Below are 20,930 nucleotides of genomic sequence, written 5' to 3' on the forward strand. Positions count from 1 at the left end.
GCTCAACCAGTGGCAGATACGGTGGGCAGAGTTCTTCTCGAACTTCAACTTCTCCATACACTACATCCCGGGAGAGCAGAATGTCAGGGCGGATGCCCTCTCCCGCAAGCCAGAGTACATGGAGGAGGAGGCGCCACCGGCTCCCAGACACATTTTCCCCCCATCAGCATGGTCCTGCGGAGCAGCAGTGGTGAGCGAGGCGGAACTCACAGCACTGACGGCAGCGGATGAATTTGCCAACCGCATCTTCGGAGAACTGAGAGGGGGGGGAGCAGGCAAAAGACTTTGCAGAACGCAGGGGGCTGCTTTTCTACAAGGGTGCACTGTACCTGCCCACCACCCAGCTTAGACGTACGGTCCTCAAGCAGATGCACGACAACCCAACGGCGGGTCATTTTGGGAGGGACAAAACCGCTCACCTAGTCATGAGACACTTCTGGTGGCCAGGGGTGCGGGAAGATGTTCGGGACTATGTACGGGGCTGTGACACCTGCCAGCGGGCAAAGGTGGTCAGAGCAGCGCCACCGGGATTGCTGGAGCCCTTAGCCACACCACACAGGCCGTGGGAAGTGGTGTCCATGGACTTCATCACAGATCTGCCTTCTTCCAGGGGCAAGACCGCAGTGTTGGTGGTGGTGGACCTCATGTCCAAAATGTGCCACTTTATACCGTGTGCCAGGGCGGTCTCTGCAGAGGAGACAGCCAAACTGTTTGTGGATCACGTATTCAGACTGCATGGATTACCTTTAAGGGTTATTTCGGATCGTGGCCGCCAATTTGTTTCCAGGTTCTGGCGGCGGCTCATGAACCTCCTGTAGGTGGAGGTCAGCTTGTCGACGGCTAGACACCCGCAGACCAATGGACAGGCGGAGAGGGTCAACGCCATTCTGCAGCAGTACCTGAGATGCTACGTCAGCCAGCGGCAAACGGACTGGGTGGATCGCCTGCCACTGGCAGAATTTGCCTACAACAATGCGGTGCACGTCTCCACAGGGGTGTCGCCCTTTAAGGCCAATTACGGGCGCGACCTCAGATCTTTCCCAGAGAGGGAGGGGGAGGAGGAGGAGGAGGGCCCACAGGCTGAGGATTGGGCAGAGGAACTGGAGACGGTGCACCAGCAGCTTAGAGAACACTTGGAGAGGGCCAAGGAAGCGTACAAGAAGGGGGCAGATCGCCACAGGCGACCGGGGGAGGTCATTAGGGTGGGGGACAAAGTTTGGTTGTCCTCGGAGGGCCTTCCCATCAGAGGGAGGTGCAAAAAGCTGGCGCCCAGAAGGTTGGGCCCCTTCACGGTCACGCAACAGGTCAACCCGGTGGCATACAGGCTGGCACTGCCAGAGGACATGAGGGTGCACCCAGTGTTTCACAGATCGCTGCTGTCGCCGTACAGGGAAAGCAGCAGGCTCCGAGGCAGCGAACAAACCCCTGAGGGAGGGGGGGAGAGAGAAGGCAGGGAGCAACTCAATGAGGCCACGGCCATCCTGGACTCAAGGAGGGGGGTGGGGGGCCTGGAGTACCTCATGGCATGGGAGGATGCTCCACCGTCCCAGAATGAATGGGTCCCAGCCACTCAGATACAGGAGGAATTCCTGGTAGAAGAATTTCACGCCCTCTTTCCCCATAGACCCAAGCCCTGGCACATGGAAAGGGAGGGGGAGGGGGAGGAAGCACGGGAGAGCAGTTCACCATGGCGCTGGGAAGCGGAGTTTGAGGAACCAGAGGATGAGGTATGGGTGTCACCGAGATCCACCCAGTCAGAGGAAGGAGCAGATTGGCAGAACATTTTTACCCCTACCAGCTCTGACGCCACGGACTTTTTGGGATTCCCGTCCTCACAGGCGGAAGGGGGGGGCTCGCAGGACTGGGGGGAGGTGTTCACACCAACGGGCTCGGAAAGCACTGAGTTCTTAGGCTTCCAGTCGTCACCGACACCTGGGGGGGACCTGGGGAGGGGTGAAGGAGAGCTTGGGAGGGGGGTGGATGTGAGGGACAGGGGATATCGCGAAGTCCCTCCCCTCCTGAGTTCAAGCCCATCCCCGAGCACAGGGGAAAGCAGAGAGAGTTCCGATTCCAATGGGGAAGCAGGAAGTCGTGTCCGAGGCTCAGGCAAGGTAGAGGAGCCAGGGTCCCAGGTGGGACAGGAAGGGGCGAATAAGGGGGGGAGACCCATCCCCCCAACTCCGGAATTACGCAGAAAGAGGAGGGGAAAGAGGATGGGTCTGCCAAAGCTTTTGTGTTGGAGAAAGACGCGCCAAAAGCCATTCGGAGGTTCTGGAACCGACTGACCACATCACTCCGTGTAAATAGCAATGACTTCAGCACTGTAAATACGCAGCACCAATAAAAGAATAAAATGCAGAGCTGCGTAGCGTCGTTACTCTGAAGTAGCCCACTCCGGCCACTGTGACAAGTGGTACCTCGGGTTACAGACTCTTCAGGTTACAGACTCCGCTAACCCAGAAATAGTACCTCGGGTTAAGAACTTTGCTTCAGGATGAGAACAGAAATCGCACAGCGGCAGCAGGAGGCCCCATTAGCTAAAGTTAGGGTAAGAACAGGTTAAGAACAGTTTCATGTTAAGAACGGACCTCCAGAACGAATTAAGTTCTTAACCCGAGGTACCACTGTACTTTATTTAAGGGAAGGCACTAATCATGAAGCTGTATAAAAGCTTCTTAACAGCATGCCGCTATTCATATATTCATCTATTATTGATGTGGATTCTTTTTTAATACCGAGATAAAATTATTATTCTTTTTTTAAAAATAACTTATTCTAGGAAGATGCTCAAAGTTCTATCAATACAAGAAAAGATCTGATTTATTATTTTTCTCGTGTGCCTTAAAATATAAATTGTGTCCCCTTTTTAAAGTTAATGGTGGAAAAACATCATTAATAAGATGGAAGAAAAAGATACAATGTATAGGCCTAGAAAGACTTTACAAAGCAGGTCACAGAGCCGTCATAAATCAACAAAAATAGCATCATCCATTGCAGTTAATTGAAATTTGGAAGGATATGGGGTGTTTTGTTTTTTTAGCAAATGCCTTTCACAGACTAACAAAACATCAGATCAAAATGCCTCAGAAATGACAGCAGGATCTCACATGTGTATCCATTGTCAGTGGAGTTTGGTGTATTTTCTTCGCTGCACTTATGTTTTTCCTCTCACAGAACTGTCAATCTTATCATTGGTCCCAGATATTGAAATGCAGTGACCACCTCCAGACATCTTTATCTCCTTTTAAACCAGATATGTTGTTAAATTACCGGCTGCAGATTCGTGAAATAATAATCCACACAGACAGTATTACGCAAAGAAATCATGAATCAGAAGGCATGTTTTCAGATTATGTACACCTGTCATTGTCACCTTTGATGTTACCTGTCATCCCACAGTTGTGCTGCCAAGTCCGGTTTCTTGCTCCCTGAAATCAGCATCACATGAGTGACGGAAGAGTAAGTTGAAAGCACAAATATGAACAGCCAAACCAGTCACTTACTAAGGAAAGAGAAAGCAAAACGAGTAGCTTAGGAATGTCTGCACTGCCAAATGTCACATCCCTATTCAGGAACATCAGACTAGAAGTATGGTACCCTCAAGATGTTATTGATCAACAGTTCCCATCTTCACTAACTTTGGGCTGGGGCTGAGTTCAAATACATCAGAGGGCACTGCATTGATTAACCATGCATCCGACTTGCAGTATAGTCTTATGTATTCAGAAGTACAGTAGGTCCCATTGATTTAAATTATGTTTACTCTCAGGTACATAAGTGAAATAGGATTGCAAACTTATTCCAGACTAAGCAGGAGTAGGTGGGGATGTCATGGAATTCTGATGCAGCAATTGCCAGTGTTTGCTTATTCATCCCATGTCCAGAACTGAAATCAACTCAGTAAATATTGGTGTTCAGTGTTGTTGTTTTCTGTCTGCAAACAAAACAGTAATTGATCATCTATTATGGGGGCTATGGGGATGACACAAACACACAAAAATAATATATAGTCACACCCTTGGAACTGCTCCACAAGGCCTGCTCAGAGAATTGGCTCTGGTAGCCTCTTAGGTGCTTTTGCGAATTCTGATGGGACAACCCGAGTTTCCGCAAGATCTCGTACCCGTATTGTTATTCATTAGATTTTTAAATTTTTCCTCTCCTTCCAGCTTGCACCTCTAGAATATTGTTAAAGAGCATGCACATCAATCAAATTAGCAAAACTCGTAATTCAATAACAATAGATTTCCCTACAAGTGTCTAGTAGAGACATCTCGTTTTAAAAAGTTTTTATTGTATTTTCCTTAGAAAAGCAATCAGCTTTTAGAAAAGCTTCTTGAGATGTTGTATACTTGTTTAGGAGATTTTTCTAAGCATATAAAAACACATACTTCAGTTCTCCTTCAATCAATCACAAATGCCTGTAACCTTATTTTTCTCTTATTTTGCATTTATGTCTTTTAAGTGCTAGCAAATTAAATATTTCAAAAAATGCATGTAATGTACAGTGTGATAAATGCAGTCTAGGCTATTTGGCTAATCACATTTTGCTTGTTGATCCAAAATGTTAATTCGCACTGACCTAATTTAAAACAAAACACATTAGGAATCTGAAATGATAACATTACTGTTCTCCCAGCTGTTATGTTTACAGACTTTAACATTCTTCTGTGTTGTTTTCCACTGCTAGATGACATTGATTAAAACATTATTGTTTTGTAGAGAAATAAATTTGCTAAATTAGAACGCTTGCAAATTGTGTGTTGAATACAACATGCTAAAAGAGTTCCTAACCTTAATGGTCCTTAATGGGGGTGGAGAGACACATCATGCTGCCTTAAAGGCTTCTCAGCAAGGGCTTTAAGAATACAATATCCAAAGATGCACGTCCTTAGAATATTTCATTAGCTATTGATTTTTTCCCCATTGGCAGGATAACAGCATACTACATGGTTAGCTAGGGATTTGTCCTTTCATTTTGTCCACAGCGGACAAAATGTGTAGCAGTTTTTACAGAACAATAAAAGCTAGGGGCTCTCTGATCTAGCATTCTGTATTGAGCACAGATGTCTCAAGAACAAAACAGAACTTCCATTCCATTCATTTTAGTGGAGGAAGGAAATCTGGGCACACAATACAAAGAGTTACTATAGTTGTCCTCAATGACTTGCTTTAGTTTTTATGTTGTTTACTAAATCAGCAAGCCATATTGCTTGTGCCACTTATGGCTGTTGCTCAAGAAATGCAACTCCTAAAATATGCTAGGTATAAAGAGCTAATTACTCTAATCTCTGGGAACGTGGCCAAACTACAGTGGTATCCATTAATGGATAGCCACTTCCGCGCTTGCGCCGGAGGTGGGGTTGTGGGCTGCCCGACTGTACCATCGCGTAGGGGCTGCCAGTGCAGCCCCTGCGCGATGGTGCGCTCCCGCCTGCGTCACACCCCGACCGGCCAATGAGGCTGGGCGGGGCGGGGCCACACCGTTTAAAGGCCCCCGCAGGCGGGAAAGTCTCCTCTTTCTCCGCTGTTCGCCGAGCGAACAATTCTTTTAGTTTTGTATTGCAGGTTTTTGTTCCTTTTAGTTGTTGGAGCTTCGTTTAGTTTCTTTTAGGTTCCGTTGCTTTCTTTGTTGGTGGCTTCGGGATCCGTGGGCTGGGGAGCTAGCGGCGCAGGATCGCAGCGCTACCGCCCATCAGCTGTTCAGGCACACAGCTGTTTCCGGGATCGGAGGAGCAGTAGTTGGACGCGCGCTACTGCCTCCCAGGGCTCGTGGGCTCGCTGGGGATCGGCGCAGCAGCGACTCCCGTGCCAGCATCCAGCTTCTCGGGTCCTCAAGGCTCAACATTGGGTTGCAGAGTCGAGGCGGCTGCCTCCTCTCCCCGCTCTCGTGGAAGGATCCGCCTGAACGCAGGGAACCCGGGTGAGCGCTTTCCAATTTTCCCTGCTAAACGAAAGACAGATTTTACCCTCCTTCCACCTACAGCCCATAAGGGCTCCGTGCCCCAGCGTGCGCTGTGCTTCCAGCCATCGGCGCTCCCCCCCTCTCATAGCTTCCTTCTCCGCCGATCAGCTGTTTGCCTCTCATCAGCTGGGGATCGGCACAGCGCGCGTTCAGCCGTTCCTGCGCAGGCCTGCAGCCCCAAAGGAAAGAGCAAGGTTTTTCCTTCCCATTTAGCTGCAGCTCTGATACTTTGACTCCCGGCTTAGCTCTGTTCTCGCCATTATCAGTTAGCACGGCTTGGTGAGGATTTGGTTCAGGGGGGGGTTGTAAGACCACGTGGTGCCTGGCGGCCATCTTGAGGGTCCATTTGCCTAGGCGAGGGGGCCATTTTGTGTGTGGCCACGTGTGTCTCTTAGCGGCCGCCATTTTGAGTGTGGCTCCTGGCAGTGTATATCTTCCAGCCATTTTGAGTGTGGCTCGGTGTTACTGAACTGGCAGCCCGAGTCACTTTAAGTTCAAGGCCTGCATCCCCCTTGGCAGGGAGCTGTATCGGGTGGATTTGAACACATTCTAGGAGGGTCTAAAATAAAATTTAATAAATAAATAAATAAATAAATAAACAACGTTATATACAGAGCTCCTGATAAGCCTTTGGGAGGCTCATTTACCTGGCAGTGTGGGAGTAAGGCCTGTGTTCCCCAACGGGATATATTTGGGCTGGTAATTAATTTATTTACCCTGGCATAATTCCCCCTTTCGATTAATAGATTAATTGCACGGTCTGTATTAATTGCACGGTCTGTATTTCATTGCTTGCTCAGGTAATTTATTAGCTATAGTGAATCCATTGTATTAATTTGGGGTGCGATATCCCGTCCCTAGATTTGACTTATAAGGGTGAACTAATTACCGTGTCATAATTTTCTTTGGGGGCTGCTTAAGTGGGCGGAAATTCATTTGAATAATTAATTATCAGGTTGGACTGCATAATTATTAACTTTGAATTTTTCTGAGGGAATTCATTAATGTGCTTTAATTAATTGGCTGAGGATCTAGAATTGGTTTGGAGTTTATCGGTGCTGCCCCAATCTTCTGTGTCCCCGGGGCTGGTGTGCCCTCACATTATAATTACACTGTTTTTTAATTTATTAATTAAAATAGTTGATTGAATCAGCAGCATTTGGAAGTTCTTAACCTAATAGTCTAATATTAAATAAATAACAGTATATATATATATATATAAATAACAGTATATATACATATATATATATATATATATATATATATATATATATATATATATATATACACACTCACGCACACACACACGCACATACACACACGCACACACACACACACACATATATATACAAATACACACACATATATATAAATACACACACATATATATAAATACACACACATATACACACACATACACACGCACACACACGGGCACACGTGCACATAAGTAATAACAGCAAATTAGGCGAATTCTTTGTGAGCCTACACTTGGTTTAGCACCTTTCTGAGAATGGCTCCTAAGCGTGTGCAGGGTAAGGCCCCTTCCAAGAGCCCTGCAGCTCAGGACAGGACTGAGGCCCTGGTCCGGGTGGTCTCCACACTTCAAAAAACCCAGCTGGATGTTTGCAAGCAGCTGGCGGCCATCGCAAAAACGCTAGCTCCCACGGCTGCCGCCACACAGGAGGATCCGCGCGAGCTCCAAGAGGAGCTTGCTGAGTCACAGGATTTCTTCCTTGACACTGGTTTAATAGAAAGCGATTCGCCCTGTACCTCTGCTTCTCTGTTTTCCAGCTCAAGTTCCGACCGGGGAAGCAACGCGAGCCAAGCCCCGCGGACACGCGGGCAGAAGGCGCGTGCTAATGCCGCCAGTTCCCAAGGTCAGGGGGTGGGGTCTCAATCGGCAGGTTCTTCCAATCAGTCTTCTGCAGGTCACCGGGCGGCCCAGCCTGGGCAAGCTCTCGTGCAACAGGGAACCGGGGAATCCGACACGTCGGGGGATGACGGTATCTCCAGACCTGGAGGAGGTACCGAGAATGAGCCAAGGATTGAGGAAGAGCGTCAAGGGGGGAAAGCCAAGAAGAAGACCGACAAGCGCAAGAGGAGCAAGGACGACTCTGACGATTCAGGTACGACCTCCGAATCGGATGGCGACATCCCGATGGAGGATTATTGGGGGATTGCGGAAGACCAGACGGGCCTTCCTCTTTGGATACATAGGCGGAGATCGAGCGCCCATCGTAAGGGTTTTAAAGGGACTTTAGAATGGAGGGATGGCGCCTTGGTGCCAGACTCAAAATATTCCACCAACTCTGACACCGACATTTTCTTGGGTTCGCATTTGTCCAATAAAAAGAGGGAAAAGATTTTGAACGGGGATTTTATTGACATTTTCACCCTTTTGCCTTTGTCGCACACGTTGGGAAAGGGCGAAAAGAGGAAGGACTACGGTAGGCGCAGATATAAGACCCCCCGCGCCGACCGTACTTTCGAAAACTGGCTAGATGGTATCCACATCTGGGCGGCGGTCATCTCAGCCGCATACCCCAAGAGGGCCTTGCACTTGTGGGCCTACGTAGCTGACGTTAGGTTGGCAAATAAGATGGCTGGGGAGGCGGCGGCTCTAAACTACGATGAAGACTTTCGTAGGAACGCGTCTCAGAATCCAAAGACCAGGTGGGATCAGCGCAATCAGCATTTTTGGAGTTACCACGTGGTCCCATACGTTGAAAGGAAGCAGACAGATCCCCCTAAGGCAGGCAGGTTTGAACCCAGGAGGGACCCGCGCCGCAGGGTCTGCTGGGAATATAATAAGGGCATCTGCCAGCGGCCCAATTGCAAATATACGCATGAATGCGAGAAATGTCTAGGACAGCATCCTGGAGTGTCATGTTTCAAAGGGAGGCAGTCCTTTCGCGGCGGCCGAGGCAATTCACACCAGGGCCCCAGGCACTCAGGTGGCGCCCCCCAGGGAACAGGTAGTAATCGGTTCTAATACATCACTCACTCTGGCTTTTTCCCCTATAAAGCTCGGTCCCCTGAAACTCCTTTTAGATCTCTATCCCAATAAAAAGGCGGCTAACTACCTCTGGGAAGGGTTCTCCTCCGGTTTTCGAATCCCAGTTAAAAGCCCACCCCTTTCGTGTAACCCCCCCAATCAGAAATCTGTTAGGGAAAGACCCGACATAGCGATTAAGAAAATCAACAAGGAGATTACCGCTGGTCGGGTGGCGGGTCCTTTTGCGGTGCCGCCCATACCCGAACTCCACATTTCCCCTTTGGGAATAGTCCCTAAAAAAGCGCCAGGCGAATTCAGGCTCATTCATAATCTCTCTCATCCGAGGGGCAGATCCGTAAACGATGGCATACCTCAGGAGCTTTGCACGGTGAAATATGCCTCCTTCGACCAGGCAGTAAAGCTTGTAAGGCAATTTGGTAAGGGCGCCTTGTTGGCAAAGTGTGACATCGAATCCGCATTTCGCCTCCTGCCTATCCACCCGCAGGACTTCAGATGGCTGGGTTTTCGGTTCGATGGGGCATATTTCATCGACAAAGCCATGCCTATGGGTTGTTCCGTGGCATGCTCTGCATTTGAGGCCTTTAGCACGTTCCTGGATTGGGCCCTGCGCTTTAAAACTGGCCTCTCTGGAGTCTCGCATTATTTGGATGACTTTCTCTTCGTGGCTAGGGCGAATAGTCCGGAGTGTGCAGGCCTTATCCAAGCATTCTCGGCCCTTGCTCACGAGCTGGGGGTGCCGTTAGCAGCAGATAAAACTGAGGGGCCCGTCTCACGTTTAACTTATTTAGGCATAGAATTAGACACAGTGGAGCAAACGTCCCGTTTGCCTGCGGACAAAATTAAAGGCCTTAAGGAGACCATTAGACAGCTCATCCCCTGTAAAAAACTTACCCTTAGACAAATCCAATCTCTCCTGGGTCACCTGAATTTCGCGTGCAAGGTAATATCTCCAGGCCGCCCCTTCTGCCTGCGATTAGCCAGACTTACGGCAGGTTTAACAAAACCCTTCCATAGGAGGCGTCTCCCTCGAGGCGTTAAGGCGGACCTCGAGTCCTGGCTTACATTTCTGGGTGATTATAATGGGGTATCCCTATGGCAGGACAGCTTGGCTCTGCATTCCGATTTTCAGGTACAGTCAGATGCGGCCGGTTCTTTGGGTTTTGGAGTGTATTTCAAAGGTAAATGGTGTGCGCGGCGTTGGCCGGCCAGCTGGCAGGGTACAGACATTACACGCGACTTAACATTCTTAGAGTTCTTCCCTATAGTGGTAGCAGTGCACCTATGGTCCGAGGAATTCAGGGATCGACGAGTCTGCTTCAGAACCGACAACCAAGCGGTGGTCAGCGTCCTCGCTCGCCAATCATCAAGATCTCCGAGAGTGTCATCTCTCTTACGCCATTTCGTCCTACTAAGCTTGAAATTCAACATGCATTTCTCAGCCAAATTTGTGCCTGGGCTTAATAATAATATCGCAGATGCTTTGTCTCGCTTCCAGATGGACCGCTTCCGCTCGTTGGCTCCAGAGGCACGCCTGTGGCCAGAGCCGTTCCCGGAACACCTATGGAACCTTGGGAGCGCGAAATTCTGAAGGGAGTATTTGCATCGGTTGCCCCCTCTACCCTTAACTCTTATAAACGGGCTTGGTCAGATTTCACTAAGTTTAGGCAGAAAGGAACCACAGGTCCTACTCCGGGTCCGCCTTCCCAGGAAGAGGTTATGCAATACATAGTGCATTTGAGGAATCTGGGGCGAGCCGCTAAGACCCTCCAAATTCACACAGCAGCCATAACATTCTTCTCAAAATCACTTTATTTCATAGACCCGTGCGATAACTTCCACTTACGCAGGGCTATGGAGGGCTGGCGTCGGCTCCAGCCTCCAGCCAGTGACAACAGGCGGCCTATCACGTTTGACATGTTGGTTCAGATACACAAGCAGTTGAGAACCATTTGCTGGTCGAAATTTGAGGCGCGCTTATTTTCAGCTGCGTTTTCGATGGCCTACTTTGGGGCGCTCAGAGTAGGGGAGGTGGTCTGCGAGGACCAACCAGACGGTGTCACACGGGGTATTTTAATAGGGGATGTGTCACTGTCCGACACCCAGGTTCTGGTACACATCCGACGTTCAAAGACCGACCAGAAGGGGAAGGGCGCCGTAGTACGCCTCCCTGCGACAGGGGCCGCGGGTCCGTGTCCAGTAAAAGATACCAGGAGGTTCCTTCACCTGCGCCCGGCGGGCCCAGGTCCCTTCCTTATTCACCCGGACAAGGCCAGGCTTACCCGCCAGCAATTCACCAGGGTCCTGCGCAAGGCCATCGCCTCTTGTGGGTATAACCCCACCGAATTCTCTCCCCACTCCTTCAGGATTGGTGCAGCTACTTCAGCCATGCACCTGGGCCTCTCTTCCGAAAGGATTCAGGACTTGGGAAGGTGGAAATCAAACGCATACAAGAGGTACATTCGTACATAGCATACAGCTGATCCCGGGTTGTCACTCTTTGTTTTCCAGGTGGCCGGATAGTGCGCGTTTGGATAGCTGGGCACAGCGTAGTTCACTGGGCCCGCGAAAGGGCGATTGAGGTGGGCCTGGGGCACGGGCTGGGCCTTCCAGCATCCGTGAGAGTGTCCTGGATTGCAAAGAGAGGCATGAAGTGGAATGAGCTATTGCCGACCCTCGAAAGCCGGGCTGCTTCACTTGGCTACCCTGACCTGCTCGTGCTGCAGCTAGGGGAGAACGACCTTGCCTACCGTAACGCAGTGGACTTGAAGTTGAAAATATTCAGTGATTTTGATACCCTACGGGATTCCTGCCCGGGGATGACGCTGCTTTGGTCATCCCTGCTGGAGAGGCGCATTTGGCGCGATGGACGTTGCCCGATCGCTATGAACAGAACTAGGCGGCGCTTGAATTCGTTTGTGATCCGCAGAGTGTTATCCTTGAATGGCCGAGTAGTCTCGCACCCAAGCCTAAAGCAGAGTGAAGCAGCCCTGTTTCGTCATGACGGTGTACATCTGTCGCCTATGGGGAATGATATCTGGCTCGGAAACATAATTACGGGAATCCACGATTGGCTACATGTTAGTGTACATAACTAGGCGAATAAGAGATCAGGACCACAGTCCCCCTTAATAACGTTAAAATATTAAATAATTAAATAATATTTAAATTTTACCCACGAATTGGCATGAGGGTACTACATGTGAGCGGATTGGCGGCGAGCCAGGGTGGGCTCGTGTGGCGGTTAGGCGTTGGAAATTTGCATAACAATCAGTTGGAGGAGGGGCAAGTACGTCATCAGCTGCCCTATCTTGGAGAGGTAATTCCGTTAAAGGATTCCGGGGGCGAGGCTTGGTCCTGAGCCTGGAGTTGCCTGGGCCGTAAGGCACGCCCCATCGGTGGCCACAGGAGGAGCTCTAGTAGATCTACGTCGCGGGGCTCCTTCCTGGTGGTTAACTTCTCACAGACTTCAACACACGGGTTGGAGTCGAATATAGTCTGTTAGGTTCCAACGCCTAAGCCAATTCCGCTCTACATGCATATTTAATAAAGTTGTGGCCTTAACCACCCAATTAATTAAATCTTAAACCTGGTGTCATGAGTCTTTATTCTGGGGAAGGAGGGCATATAGCCACACAAAGCCACTTCCGCGCTTGCGCCGGAGGTGGGGTTGTGGGCTGCCCGACTGTACCATCGCGTAGGGGCTGCCAGTGCAGCCCCTGCGCGATGGTGCGCTCCCGCCTGCGTCACACCCCGACCGGCCAATGAGGCTGGGCGGGGCGGGGCCACACCGTTTAAAGGCCCCCGCAGGCGGGAAAGTCTCCTCTTTCTCCGCTGTTCGCCGAGCGAACAATTCACCCGCCCGCCCACCCCTTAATAAGAGGCAAGGGGACGCTGCTATGGACGTCAGTTGGTTGCCCTGGCTGGCCAGGGGGCTGGGTAGGATTTTTCCCATAATGGGTTAGCCATGATGGGTTTTTCGCCTACCTCGTAGCATGTCGTCACAACTTAGGTTAGGCGGTTAGGCGTTGGAAATTTGCATAACAATCAGTTGGAGGAGGGGCAAGTACGTCATCAGCTGCCCTATCTTGGAGAGGTAATTCCGTTAAAGGATTCCGGGGGCGAGGCTTGGTCCTGAGCCTGGAGTTGCCTGGGCCGTAAGGCACGCCCCATCGGTGGCCACAGGAGGAGCTCTAGTAGATCTACGTCGCGGGGCTCCTTCCTGGTGGTTAACTTCTCACAGACTTCAACACACGGGTTGGAGTCGGATATAGTCTGTTAGGTTCCAACGCCTAAGCCAATTCCGCTCTACATGCATATTTAATAAAGTTGTGGCCTTAACCACCCAATTAATTAAATCTTAAACCTGGTGTCATGAGTCTTTATTCTGGGGAAGGAGGGCATATAGCCACACAAACATTTTGTAGTCAAACATGTATGTTTATAGCCATTGTGACAAAAGCACTAATATGTATTGGCAGAGTAATGCAAGGAATAAAGGAAGATTCCTGTCCAGAAGAATGGCTATGCCCAATTTCTACTGTCTATGTTCTACCTCCATTGTAGGAAGCAGTATGCAATTTATTGAACATTCAATAAATATTCACCTTAAAGATTTCCCTGGGTGCATACCCTAAGGAAATGTTTTCTGAATTCCTGGGTTCCAGGACGAGCCACAGCTCGAATAGACATATGTAGTTCTTCTTGCCTAACCTCTTTTAATCTAATCTCCAACAAGGTTGGAGTACTAGGCATCACACACACACACACACACACCCCACAAAAGTGCTATTCCTATGCATATGTTCTTAACATTTACTGGCTAGACAGAGGAATACAAAGGTACATAAGGGGTGAAAATACTGCCATTGCAGTTTTATCAATTTGGCCACAACTATCATTAGAGAAGAAGGAAAGCTGAACTGAGCCACATGGAACTGAACTGGAGATTCTGGAAATTGAACCTGTGACCTTCTGCTCTTCCTCTAAGCTGTAGCCCATCAATATCCAGAGACAGACACATTCCCCACTCCTGATTTTAAGCCAGAGCATGCATAACATTAGTTAGTGGGAAATGACAAAAGAAACTTCTCCTTTATCTGTAATTCATAAACAATATTTGATATTTGAAACACATGTCAAAATATGAACCTTTGAGCCTCTTTTCTGTGTTGGAGGAAACATGGAGATTCATAATGTGATAGTGGGACTCCATGCAAGAAGCTATTCTATGGATTACACCTAAAAAGTAGGCCACATCCACACCATACGTTTAAAGCACTATGATACCACTTTAAACAGCAATGGCTTCCTCCATAAAGAAATCTGGGGGCTGTAGTTTGTTAAGGGTGCTGAGATTTGTTCGAAGACCCCTATTTCACTCATTGAGTTACAATTCCCAGAGTCCCCTTTGAAGAGAATAAATTGTTAAGCCACTCTAGGAATTGTAGTTCTGTGACCAGAATTGGAATTTCCTAACAACTTTCCCCAAAGAATTCATTCCCATAATTCTTTGGGCAAAGGCATGACTGTTAAAAGTGGTATTGTAGTGCTTTCAATGTATGGTGTGGATATGGCCTGAGCAAGGAGATATTGAATATAACATAGCTGTCAAGTTTTCCCTTTTCTCGTGAGGAAGCCTATTCAGCATAAGGGAATTTCCCTTGAAAAAAGGGAGAACTTGACAGCTATGAATATAATGCTGACAGAAATACCAGCTAATAGGTATTGGGCATGGAGGAAAGCTCGGCTATTAAATCTTACTTAACATTGCTTGAAGACAGAAGCCTTGCACCCTCTCACTACAGGAATTTATTTCTGTCCAGACTGAATATTATTTTCAGAGATATTATTCTATCACTCAGTAAGATCTTTATAATCTTTTGCCCATTTATTTCAGGTGATAGCTGTCATGATCGGAGACCAGTATCGTTTGTCGCTGTCACACTAATCTGAATTTCAGACCATCTAGATCCTCAACTATCTCATTCTCGCATATACCGACTAATGAAGGAGTCCGCTGAAAATAATGTATTGCCTCCCTCTCCAACCCTTCATATGATGTGGACTGCATTTGTAATAGCTCCTGGGGCAACTGACTATGTGCTGGCAAACATTTTTTCCCCTACTCCATAGCTTTTCTTGCAATAAATTAAAATAGACCGTTGATCACTTTCAAGCCACTGTTCCTAAGACATAGGGGTTCCACAAATCCACTTGGCACAATGCTGGCAGTGGCTACCCTCCCCACCCACTTCATGCCCAGCATCTGACCTCTCCCTCATTCCCTCATGAGGTGTCAGGGTGAGCTCCAAAGTCGAGGGGGTCCTTAGCAATATGCAGTCATCTCCTGCATCAGTGGGCCACACACACAATAATAATAATATAATAATAATTTATTATTTATACCCCGCCCATCTGGCCGGGTTCCCCCAGCCACTCTGGGCGGCTTCCAACAAAACAGAAATTCTAAAATACAGAAATCCATCAAACATTAAAATACAGAAATCCATCAAACATTAAAAGCTTCCCTAAACAGGGCTGCCTTGAGATGCCTTCTAAAGGTCTGGTAATTGTTGTTCTCTTTGACCTCTAGTGGGAGGGCATTCCACAGGGTGGGTGCCACTACCGAGAAGGCCCTCTGCCTGGTTCCCTGTAACTTGGCTTCTCGTAGTGAGGGAACCGCCAGAAGGCCCTCGGAGCTGGACCTCAGTGTCCGGGCAGAACGATGGGGGTGGAGACGCTCCTTCAGGTATACATCTGGTGCAAGCTTATCTAATAGCACTAGAAGGAAGCCAGAAAGTCACCATCTTAAATATCCTGCAAAGACTCAGAGCAATGCATCATTGAGCAGTCTGGGGCTTTGTGGGAAATTAAAAATGGAAGTTTCTTATACCTAGCTGCCTGCCTGGGATAGGGCACCCAAGGCAGGCATCAGCATCTGCTGGGACCTTGGCAGCCGCCCTATGTGATCTAATATTTGGTCAATCCAGATCAGTTCTCTGCATGCCTCAGTTGCAGCTAAGTACTCTGACTCTTAGCTTTGTTTCCAACTGGCTCAGGAAGCAGGACCATTTCCAAATATAACCTGTTGATCTGTAACCCTTAGCATCTGGTTCTGCAGCCTTCTGACACGTCCCACATTTGCAGTCTCTGCTGAAAGAGTAGTCTTGTAGATACCATTAATCAAACATACATGTTTCAGCATACAATTTGCCTTCTTTGATTACTTAGTCATGTTGCAATTCAATTGTGGGCCACATAGGATCTGATCCACATGATTTTCCTTCAATTGATGGCCTAGTTTGCCTAGTTTCCTGAACCTGCACCACTATTATTTATGGTACCACCATTGGCAATATTTTCAATGCCTCCGAAGAAATCTTGATCAACAGCTGGGATAGCTCAGCCAGTAGAGCATCTTAATCTCAGGGTTGTGGGTTAGAGCTCCATATTGGGCAAAAGATTACTGCATTGCAGGGGGTTGGACTAGTTGGCTTTTGTGGTAGATACTCACTCATCAACCCCACCCAACATTGTTGATGGGATCATCATCAGGGATGATGGGAATTATAGTTCAATCACTACTGCTGTAAATTCATCTGGATTTCTTCCCAGAAGTTTTCTCATTATCTTGCTGTAACTTTCGGCTATCCATAACAATTTGCACCAAGAGGCAAGTAAATGTTATAATATATTAGCATGCCCCTCTTTTCTCAAGACTAGTTCTCCAAGTCCTGCCAAAAACTTGGTTACAGAAACAGAGCCAGAGTCGGTTACAGAAACATACAAGATTCTGAGAGTTGTCTAGGATCTCAATGATGTTGTATAATGCAGGAATGGAGGTAAATCTAGCCAACCAGAACTTGGGCCAGGAACCTGTCTACCAGTTAGGACACATCATTTTCTAGAACATCAAAAATAATGTAACACATTCTGACAGATTCCAGGTCAGTCCTGGAAATAGCAGGTGAGGTCTAGTGTAGCCTAGGCATGCATTAAGCCCAGCAAGGAGCTGATTACATCAATTCGTCACAGACAGTTTAACATCAATTTCTAGCAGAAAGCTGTTTCAAACAATCCTTGGGTGCTTGCAGTTCCATTTGCTTTGTAACCATGTTGATCAATAATTCTTTTGCAGAATGATTCTCTGAGTGCTCCTTCACAGATGCAAAATGTAGGTCAATGTACAAAAAAAATGTAAACATTTTGTGGATGAACTGGTGGTGCGTTGAATGTGGCAATATCTTTGTTGGGCTCTGCCATTCAGTACCTGTGCACAGGTAGGCAGGGGTGTAGGAAGGGGGTGCAGGGGGTGCGGTTCACCCTGGGTGTCATCCCTGAGAGGGTGGCACACCGCAGGGGGCGGCACTTATGGCGGGGTCTGGCCTGCAGCACGCCCAAGCCACACATCTCTCCTGGGAGTGCTGTGGTGGCTTCGGGCCCCACACTGCCTGAAATGGCTGCGTGGGGCTTTCATTCACCAGGCGGACTCTGTGGGCAGCTCATCGTGCCACCCCCCTGGGTGGATCTCCATGGCGCCCCGTGCGCGGATTGCTGCCCCCGTGTGCGGATCACCCCTGTCCCCGCCGCTCTGGGTGCCTCAGTGGCTAGCTATGCCATTCAACCACATATAGATAAAAATATATGCAGATTGTTATGTATCCAAAGGTTATCAACTGTTAGACCACACTTGCTGGCAATTCTACGAGAACAGAAACACATGATGAATTGTTAATTTTGCAAAGGTAATTAGGAAATAACTTAGTAAAAGTGACTTTTTTATACCTATCAACAAGTGATGTTGGAATGACATATTATATGAAGAAGCAGAACTGGTCTAGGAATTACACTGCTTGCATTTTTCCACTGTTTGCCACCTTATCATGCCATATCCACAAAAATAGTCACGACAGTCCAATCTAAAGGAAAATATAAACAGTGCCTATGGGTGTTGAGCCACACAATACCAATAGACTGCAAGGTTTCCTAAATCAACTCCAATATGTTAGATTTACACTACAATAGCATAAATTTTGTGAAGCAACGAAGAAAAATAAATTACCCTCTACCAGAAGATAAATCTCTAGTTTGCCTATATAGCATGCAACATGTGCAAATGCATATTTACAGCCGATACTGAGGAAAGGGAAAACAGAAAGGAATTCATTGCTATCACTTCAATAAGCTACAGAATGTTAAGTAGCTTATTGATTTGTTTAACAAACATGTGGAATGGGGGCTAGAGGAGAAATAATTACAAACTCAAAATGAAACAAATGCACATTTATTTATTAATAAAATTAAGTTGTGTGTGCTCCCTGCATGCAAATTAAAAGATCTGCAACAAAACCTTCATTATAACATTACCATGTTTCTGGACTAGAAAGCTTGCCATTTGACTGTGTTCACAGATACTCTCCCTTTCCTCCAGTGTGGATAACAACTGTGGATTGCAATATGTGTATCCCCCCCCCGCCCCGCCCCGTCCCAATGAGCAGGTTTCAAATGAGCTGCTTGAATTTGCTGCATAGATATATATGGGGAACTCTATACATCCTTGGGCTTCTGCCAGGGCACCAGCACCTATGTGGGGTCCACTGACAATGCCTGAGCTGTTCTCCCTTTATTTTCATTTTATTTTTGGCCTGGCACGCTGAGTAGCACTCGGCAGATACATTTGTGTGCCCATGCGGAGACCTCCGACCCCTGGGAGGCAGTCCAAGAGCAATGAGTCACACATGACAATGTGTATTGGGATTTAAAATGGCCACAACTTTATTAGCGGTTTCAGATGTGGGAAACTTTGGCTTGGGCATTGGACGTGTATCCATAGCTGCCAAGTCTCCCATTTTCCCCGGGAAATCCCCGTTTTTCCAGCTGTTCCTAGCTGAAAAAATGGATTTTTTTGTTTTTTCCAGTTTATTCTGGCGCGGTGGCCATTTTGAAGCTGGGCGGAGCATGCTCAGGAGCGACTTTTGATGCTGCTCTGCCCAGTTCCAAAATGGTGGCAGCGCTACTTCCAGTCTGCTATTTCCGGCCCGGTCCCTTATTTCTCTGACAGCAACTTGGCAGGTATGCGTGTATCCCTCTCAGCCTCCCAGAAGGGGAACTGAGGCACAGCAAGGTTAATCAGATCGGGGGGGCACTGTAAAATGCATGTTTACACAGTCAGCCCTCCCCCTTCCCCACGCAACTTTAGGAAGTTCATTGACAACCTTTCAGCATATGGCCAGTGACTCCCTTCACACAAGCCCCTTTAACGGGGAACCCTGAAAATGCTGTCACGAGGGGGGGGGGTGAATCACCACTTCACACACACACACCCATAAGAATAACAGACTAAAGAATTCCGCCCAAGGCCTAAAACCACCAAAGTTGCGACAATTGCTAGGGGGAAGGCGAAACCTGTGGCGCATGGAAAATTCCTTCCCAGCTCTTCAACAGCAACCATCATAAGACCATACCAATGCCCGCAAACCTGGAAAGGAAAAAGGTTAACCTACAATGGAAGCGTGAGATCAAAGTGAGGGCTGGGTGGGTGAAGCTTCAGAGCTGACTGCGCTCCACCCCGCTATAAATTCCTGGAGCGGACTGGAGTGAAGCCTTCTAACTCTCGGTCCGCTCACCTGGCCCTGCCCCCAGCGACGCCGCAGGTTGCCTTGTTTAAATAGGTGTTTGGTAGGAACTCCAACGATCCACGGCGCTCAGGCCAACCAGCATGTCTCAGGGGAGATCAGGAGTGCTGCGCGTCGGTCCGCAAATGCCGCCCACCGTCAGATGGGTGAGCGGTTATTCTCTGGATCCAGCTTTATATATGATACCGAACTGTGAAGCAGGAAGTTCTCTGTTGAACTCTTGTCTCTTGCCATGAATTCACTACATGTTCATCTTTACCAAAACACCACCTTGCTCCACTTGTAAAACCTTGTTACCTTTGTAAAACTCAACCTCATTCCATCTGCAAAATAGCAATAATAAGGACAGTATTTTCAGAGTTGTTGCACAGATTGTTGAGAGAATATTTGAGAAGCATTTTGAGTGCTTTAAGGTGCTCTGCAAAGTATAAATGTTATTTATTTCCAGCAGAAACACCACAAAGTCTTCACTTGGTTCAAACAAAACTGATTTGCCCTTTTTGAGGTGGTATCCTACTGCTGACATATTATTCTCCCTAAGCAGTTCAACACATTGCCCAAGACAGCACAGGACAAAAGGAACACGTTAATTTTTTTGGGTGGGGGTGGGGTGAGGTTGTAGAATAAATTTTTAGGACATTTTAAAATACTGGCTAAAAAGCAAAGTGAACAATGTAGACTTGTTTGCTTCTATGAACTCTCTATAAGTGATAGATCCCTATTCAAAACTTTTCAAAGAACTGTAGGTGTGTATGCAGGGGGGGAAACCCTTCATACTGGTAGGTAGGAGTAGGAGACTATTTTGAATAGTAATCTACATAAGATTGTATATGAGATCCATTTATGAGATGTGAAATGCTGCAATAAAGCACTGCTCTACTGTTTGTTTGTTTTTTTAAAAAAAAGCAAAAAAGAAAATCTATATAGAAATGAAAAATGACAAATTTGAAAATAATTCTTGGAAATATGAGAAAATCAGACCGGTTTGTAAACTGTATTTAATTTATCCCCCATTCCTAGCCAGGGTCTCTGTCTGATGCAAAATAATAATAATACAATTTTCAACGAAGAAATAATAACAGTCCAGGCACAAGCATCTTTATACCAGGTGTTTGCCCATGAAATCACTGAGGACTAGTGACCAGTGAGGCTACAAGCAGGGCTGCACTGCTCTCCGGTCTTCCTAATACTGCCTGTCACTGCAGGGTGGGAATGGGAATATCAGTAATGTGAGGTTCCTTGCATGTGTGTAACCATTGAATACAACCCAAGCATCTTTGTTTAAGCAGCAGACAATATGCCGTACAATGTC

At 47.6% G+C, this 20,930-nt stretch overlaps 1 protein-coding gene across 1 annotated transcript; it reads left to right on the top strand.

Moving 5' to 3' along the window:
• The first annotated feature begins 7,478 nt into the window (after window positions 1–7,478).
• On the top strand, window positions 7,479–14,931 carry LOC148684863 (uncharacterized). Its single transcript, XM_088676194.1, has 5 exons — window positions 7,479–8,205; window positions 8,545–8,728; window positions 8,841–10,362; window positions 11,348–11,437; window positions 14,881–14,931. The coding sequence occupies exons 1-5, from the start codon at window positions 7,479–7,481 to the stop codon at window positions 14,929–14,931; spliced, it is 2,574 nt and encodes an 857-aa protein (XP_088532320.1).
• Window positions 14,932–20,930: the final 5,999 nt, after the last annotated feature.

Source organism: Zootoca vivipara, chromosome 8 (genome assembly GCF_965207765.1).
Source record: "Zootoca vivipara chromosome 8, rZooViv2.hap1.1, whole genome shotgun sequence".
Lineage (NCBI taxonomy): Eukaryota > Metazoa > Chordata > Lepidosauria > Squamata > Lacertidae > Zootoca > Zootoca vivipara.

Excerpts from the sequence above, each read along its gene's own strand:
- LOC148684863 (XM_088676194.1), top strand. The coding sequence starts at position 7,479 with ATGGCTCCTAAGCGTGTGCAGGGTAAGGCCCCTTCCAAGAGCCCTGCA. Across the intron at positions 8,729-8,840 it reads GATCCCCCTAAGGCAGGCAG|CATCCTGGAGTGTCATGTTT; the intron begins GTTTGAACCCAG and ends TGTCTAGGACAG. Across the intron at positions 11,438-14,880 it reads AAATCAAACGCATACAAGAG|GTGATAGCTGTCATGATCGG; the intron begins GTACATTCGTAC and ends CATTTATTTCAG.